This window comes from Asparagus officinalis, chromosome 9, assembly GCF_001876935.1.
Source record: "Asparagus officinalis chromosome 9, Aspof.V1, whole genome shotgun sequence".
Taxonomy (NCBI): Eukaryota; Viridiplantae; Streptophyta; class Magnoliopsida; order Asparagales; family Asparagaceae; genus Asparagus; species Asparagus officinalis.
In genome coordinates this window covers 29712901-29720208 of record NC_033802.1, presented here as the reverse complement: position 1 = coordinate 29720208, position 7308 = coordinate 29712901, and the positions used below count along the sequence as shown (strand labels likewise).

Sequence of the window (7308 nt, the reverse complement as noted above, 5' to 3'; positions counted from 1 at the left end):
TTTATAAATATTGAGGTTGTAAGGGAATGAGATAATATTGATGTTTTTTTTGCATACGTACTAGTTGGGTAAGTCTTCAAATAATGTCTACTGACACCATTACCCAAGCCTCTCTCATAACCGCTGTGATGCCCTCCATGTACCTCATCTAAAACTTTGGTCATCGCGGCAAACTTGGGTTCTTGGTCGACACCTAATGATTTTGCCTTTTCTATAACCTGGTCCTATATCACGTAAAGTATTCAAATGTTACTCAACAACATTATTATAAATATACTTATGAAAATCGTTTAAATTCGTCGAAAAATGAACACTTACGCAATACTCTTGAGTTTGGGTGTCAGGGTATATACATGAGTATGTGTCACCATTTGGATCCACTAATGTCGCGTGGGTATCAAAATACTCCTTCAAGGCACTTGAGGAGCCACCTGATTCTTCGATTTGGGCTCTCTGTAACTCAACAAAAAAAATATGTATAACATATCTTATTATAAATAAAGAAATGTATTTTTTTTAAACTCAAAGAATACTTTATACCACTTTCTGTTTTGCTCGAACTATGCTCCTCGACCCACCTGTATAGGTTGCTCGACCTCGCTTCTTAGATTCTCGATTCACCTTATTTCGTTTTTCCTCCGCCTACACATAAAAGTAAGAATTAGATTTCAATCTGATACTAGGTATATACTAGACATCATATTTATTGTTAAATATAAACCTGTTTGCTCTTAGAAGAATAAAACGAGCATAGGTTACCCCACCAATTTTCATCAATCCCTTCAAACACCTTTTCCTGGAAGAGAGCACGTCTCTTCTCTTCTGGGACCCCACCAATTTTCATCAATCCCTTCAAACACCTTTTCCTGGAAGAGAGCACGTCTCTTCTCTTCTGGGGTCTTCAACCATAGTTCATAGCACTCCATCTTCACCTGATTCCGATTGCCTCGGACCCTCTCTTGCATCTTTGTCTTTATGCCTCGGTAGATAACAAGAAGTTTGAGTGGACAATAAGGATCTTGGGGCAAAAACTCATAATCTTTCTGCATATTCAACAAAATTAATGTTTTAGAGTAGATAGGTACCAAATGATACTAAATTATCTTGTTTTTACAAATTAAAATGTCTCTAAACCTGAGCTTGGAGGAAGAAGTTTTCACATGAACGCTCATGATGCGCACACCAGTTCAGATGAAGTGGAAAGTCCGTAAATTGACGGCTTTCCTGCCTAATATACTGCCCAAATCGCTCAGCATTGGACCCAATTATGCAAAACTCCTCATCAAAATGCAAAGGAAATGCTGGTTCATCAGTCTCGAAACTCGACGCCAATCGATGGGCTTTATTCTTCCCCCGAGTCTTCTTACATACCCGTGGTAGCCCTGCATCTAAAAATATGAAACAAGAAAGGATACTAGAAAATAATTAGTATATTAACAATAATAAAAACAAATGATATAGATACCTTCAGCTCTTGTAGCATGCTTCTCTGCACGTTTACCAGCACGATTAGGACGATAGTTTCTCAAATGTAAAGGACGAACTGCTGATATGGATGCATAGGCATCCTCTCCAACTATATAACAAAATGTAATAATATAAGTACCATCTGGATAAAATAATACAAAATACATTTGACATTAATGCATTAACAAAAAACATTTGACATTAATACATTAAATAATACTTACACATCGAGTGTACAGATGTTATGGAGTGTGTAGAGGCTGGCGAATCATGCTCCTCAGGCTGAGGTGCTATATTTTGAAAGAAAACAATATAATATCAAAAACATATTATGCAAACAAAACAAGAATAAAAATAAAAGTCTACTAACCTGCACGGGAAGATGCAAAATCTACCCAATAAGAAGACTTTGGGGTAATGTGATCCATCTCTCTATCGTCACTGCAAAAGGATGTAGAGGGAGGAACACTAGGGATAGATATGGAAGGACGAGCGCCTTCTAGTTCCCTCTGACGCTCCCTCGCTTGATGCAAGAGCATCCTAGGCGCCATCCGTCTAGTTTTGGACTTTGATTGTCCTCGACTAGACATTATTGTCAACCCCTAAACAAGAGTAAATATATATATGAGATGCATGCAATACATGTGTAAATTCAAGATGATTTTTAATGATTATTACCTTTTTTCTTTTTACATGTGTGTAAATATATATATGAAAATATTAACATATGGATATTTTTAATGATTATTACATTTTTCTTTTAACAGGCTCCTTAGACGTTGTAGGAATATCTACAATGATTTCGTCATAGAAATCATTCCTAACCCATGAAACTTCATGCTCACACTCAACTCGAGATACATTTTGATCTATGGAAATAGTAAGTTGTAGCAATCAAAGTCCTTCATCATCAGAATCTATCTCAATGTTATCCTCTATGTCAACATTCGCGAATTGTGGTACATCATAGGTATCTCTCGGCTTCCATCGACAAACAACACTCCATCCTGAATGCTTCAAGCATTTGAGTAATATACTTGAAATGCTTGTTCCGGGAATATATATGGTTCGTCTTCAAACTAAAAAAGATTAGTGTTTACACTAGTCAATCCATATCATCTTCCCAAGTCCCGTATGTGTCTCTCCATTTTCCATGTCCGGTTCTTGTATGATACCAAACACACTTAAATATATATACTAGTTTGGCTCTTCCCGGATAGCAAATACCAAGTATTCTATCCAAATACCCATAGTAAATCAAACCTTCATCTCCAATGGCCACAATTCCGCTATTCTGGGTAGTCTGAGATTCTTCTATCTCCTTAATTTCAAATTTGTAGCCATTTATACCAAATCCTTTGTAGTATGCAACCTCCAGGCTTGGATGTCGAGCTAGACATCTCAAATCATCATCTAATGTTAATTCTGAGTTTGGATCTTGGACCTGAGAAAATAGTTCATCATTCTAATTCTATGAATATAAAGACAAAATTATAGATTAATACAATGACATATAAGAAATTCTTACATAATTTTTAAACCAGGCACAAAAATTTTCTTGGTGATGCTTCTCCAACCGTTCATCATTCCAATTGTGATGCTCTTCATGTAATTCATCCTTATAAATTCTATTCTCAACATGAATTGTTACATCAACATTATACTATTTCATGCATACATACACATATAATAGTAAATGCAAAATAGACTTACCCTCTAACTTCCTCAAGGCAAACGCTATTAAGGAGGATAAATTGATGTATTTGATTAATAAATGTGATTCCCATTGTCGTGTAAGTTGGTTTGCCATGTGTTCCATCACGAATACGCACAGGCCTGGTGAGCTTAGTCTCTATGTTTTTATCCAAATAACAAGAACAAAATGTCGTTACCTCCTCCAGGAGATAACCGTCCATTATAGAACCCTTTGGCCAATTTCTATTCCGAATGTAATTTTTTAGAGTGAGAAGGTATCTACAAATACTAGTATTAGATTACTACATAAAACATACAAAATAGAAAAGTTATATTTGTTGTGTAAAAGAAAAAAGCGAAACACCTTTCTATAGGATACATCCACTGATATTGTACCGGTCCAGCAAGCCTTGCTTCGGTTGCAAGATGAACAGTCAGGTGTATTATAATATCAAAGAATGTTGGTGGAAAAATCCGCTCAAGCTTGCACAATATTAAGGGAACTGCTTCTTGTAGCTTCTCCAACTCCTTGTCCTTAATGGTTTTAGCACACAATTCCCTAAAAAACATGCAAAGTTCATTAATCACTAAACAAACAGATTCAGGAAGTGAAGCCCTAAGGGATAGTGGGAGAAGGTGCTTCATAATAACATGGTGATCGTGACTCTTCAACCCATCTATCTTGCCTTTTACAGTCTTTATCTTCTTATTAAATGATCCAGAAAACCCTGTAGGAACCTTCAGCTCATGCAATACCTCCAAAAATATTTTCTTTTCTAGTTTTGACATATGATAAATGGCATTGGGGAGTACAAATTTTCCTAGTTTACCTAATTTAGGTATAGGGTGCAACTCTTTTCTAATGTTGAAGTGTTGTAGATCCCTCCGAGCTTGTAGGTTATCTTTCGATTTTCCATCTTTAAAAAGAAGCAAGTTAAATATGTGCTCAGATACCCCCTTCTCAATGTGCATGATGTCCAAATTATGATGCACTGTATTTGTCACCCAATACGGTAGTTCAAAGAAAATATTTTTCTTATTCCATCCTTGTGGCTTTTCCTGCCTTTCCTTTACTTTTCCAAAAATCACATTTTCATAATCATTCCATTGAGCAAGTATGTCCGCTCCAGATAAGGGGACTGGAGCCTTTCGGTGCTCTGTAGTACCATCAAAGTGAACATCATCATCCCTATAGAGATGGTCTTCTTTCAACATACGTTGATGACCACAATAACATATCTTTTTGCTAAAAGGCAACCATGTCGATATTGTATCCATGTGGCAATGTGGACATGCTTTATAACCATGTACAGAATATCCTGATAGCATTCCATATGCAGGAAATTTATTAATTGTCCACATTGAGGCTGCACGCATTATGAAGGTTTCCCCTTGATCTGCATCATATGTCTCCACACCATCAATGAATAAAGACCGTAACTCTTCGATGAGAAGTTGGAGATAAACGCTGATATTATTTCCCGATGAACTGGGTCCATCAATCAAAAGAGGCATTATAAAATATGATTGATCCATAACCAGCCATGGTGAGAGATTATAAATCATCATTACAACCGGCCATGTGCTGTGTGGATTACCATTAAAACTAAAGGGGCAAAAGCCATCACTAGCTAGTCTGAGCCTGATATTACGAGGATCCTGACTAAATATTAGATGTAACTTGTCAAAATTCTTCCATGCAGGTGAATCTCTTGGATGACTCATTTTTCCATCTTCACGTGGAAGAGCACGATCATGCCAGGTCATTGCCACCACTGTCTTCTTATACTTGTAAAGTCTCTGCAGCCTCTGTGTAATAGGAAAATATCGTACTACCTTGAGAGGTATGTTATTCTTGCTAATATGTGCCTTCTTCTTATATGTGCACACTCCACAAGTAGGACACTCCTTCTTATATGAGTTTTCTTTCCAATATAGTACACAATCATTGGGACATGCATGCATCTTCTCACAATTTAAACCCAGATTAGACATTATCTTTTGAGCTTCATACCAGCTATTAGGGACATTGTTCTAAAGAGGCATAGAATCTTTTAGGAATTTAGGAAGCATCGTGAATGACTTGTTGCTCCATTTGTTTAGGCACTTAATCTGGAAAAGTTGAACGAACCATGACAGTGTGGAATGTTTTGCATTCTCATAAATCGGTCTCCTAGCATCATTCATGTACTTCTCATACTCATTTAAATATTATTCTTGTCTAGGAGGACTATCTTCAACATGATTAGGGTCACCAAAAGCAACCTCTACCATTTCCTCCATCTCCTCTTCTAGAAACAAGTTAATATTGTGAACTTCTTCATCTTATTCTTCGACATTAATAGGAGTTAGAATTTCTCCGTGATATACCCAAGTTGTATAACCTCTAATAAAACCATACTTGGCAATGTGAAGTTTTACATCTTCCTCTTTACAATGCAAAGTATTCCCGCAATGGCTACACGGACAAAGAATCATGCCATGTTGGATCTTATCGTGTTCACGTACAAAGTTTATAAAAAAAAGCAACTCCTTCAATGAACTCAGGCTTTGTGCGTTTTTCATGATTCACATACATCCAGTCCTTAACTCTGATATAGTCACGAGCCATGATAACCTAACCAAGACAGAGTTAGTGATAACAACTCATAAATTAAGCACGCTTGCACTAATTTTCAAAAAATTATAAAAACTATATAGTTTGGTATAAATAAATTTTATTTACTTGTTTAAATTTAATCACAATTTTCATAAATGTCAAACATGCCTAGTACATCAAATATTTATTATGTGTATGAAACTTTCACATAATATATGCTTACTAGTTATATTTAAAGCAGTAAAAGAATATAGCAAAAATCTAACACCGACTACCAATTACCTCTTAGAAATTAAATGATAACAACTGGCCAATTAAAAATTAAAAACCTGATCTAGACATTAGCTTGAAATTAACACAGTTACGCATTGCCTTAAATTTCAGGGTGCATGATACACGGATCAGTGTATAAGGGAACAATCGTTGAAAATGTGTGTGCAATCAAGAAGATAAGCAAGGATATGTCACAGGAAGTTAACATACTGCACAAACTCAATCATGTCAATATTATAAGCCTCCATTGAATTTGTACAGGAGAAGAAAACTGCTATTTAGTCTATGAATTCATGGAGAATGGGTCTCTGAAGGATTGGCTCAAGAATCCTAACGAGTAGTAATGTTCTCCTTAACGGGAAATTGAGAGCTAAAATAACAAATTTTACACTGGCAAGATCATCAGACTGGAGAAAGTTTGGTTCCTACTTAACAAAGAATGTTGAGGGTACTCTCGGTTATATAGCACCTGAGAAACTTAGCAGATGACACTCTCTACATACTTATTCACAAAAGCTACTTTTTTGAAATATGAGGAATAAAAATCCTCATTTCCTAGAACTATTTCTCACACATCCGTAACATATCCATTTAATCCAGAATAAGCACTAGACTCATCCCTTTGCTTAGAATCACCTCTCCTATTTTTTTCCTTTCACCGGGCAACAGTCTGCCATAATTTGAAGATTCCCCACTGCGAGGGGTGATATTGAAAGATTTCATTAGTCATTTCTTTGGCTGCCTCTCAAGTTAGGATGTGTCCAAACTCAACGATAAATCCTCTTGCCTATTAGCAAGAGTGATCCGCAGAAAATGAGAGATCGTAGAACGAGCTGTGAGAATGAAATTGAGAATTAAGAGGACTTACAAGTCAAGTGTCCGACGAAGATGAGGAGGAGGAGAGGCAGCGAAGTCCGATTTAGGAGGAAGAACTAGGGTTTTTTTTGGGGATTCGGCGGAAAAGTGTAGGGTCGACGGCGGCAGGGAACTTCAGGGCTTGATGGTGGCGGCGATCTCCGACGGAGGTAGCGAACTGCGACGGTAGCAGCAAGTTCAAAAAACCCTAGTTCAGAGAAGGCGCAATGCAGGCTCGACGGTGGTGACGAAATTCAGGTCTCGACGGCAGCGACGACGAACTTGAAGTCTCGAGCCCTGAAGTTTAGGCTCGACAGGAGCGGCGACGAACTCTGATCAGAGAAGGCAACTGCAGCGGCGCACGACGAACTCAGGGGGGATCGATTTTTTGATGAGAGAGAGGGGAGGAGGGGGAGAGA

At 37.3% G+C, this 7308-nt stretch overlaps 1 protein-coding gene across 1 annotated transcript; it reads right to left on the bottom strand.

Annotated features, from left to right (window-relative positions):
- LOC109823336 lies at positions 2362 to 5157 on the bottom strand. The gene is made up of 5 exons (XM_020389618.1): positions 3836 to 5157; positions 3559 to 3721; positions 2996 to 3130; positions 2731 to 2911; positions 2362 to 2474 (listed from the first exon to the last, which is right to left on the bottom strand). The coding sequence occupies exons 1-5, from the start codon at positions 5155 to 5157 to the stop codon at positions 2362 to 2364; spliced, it is 1914 nt and encodes a 637-aa protein (XP_020245207.1).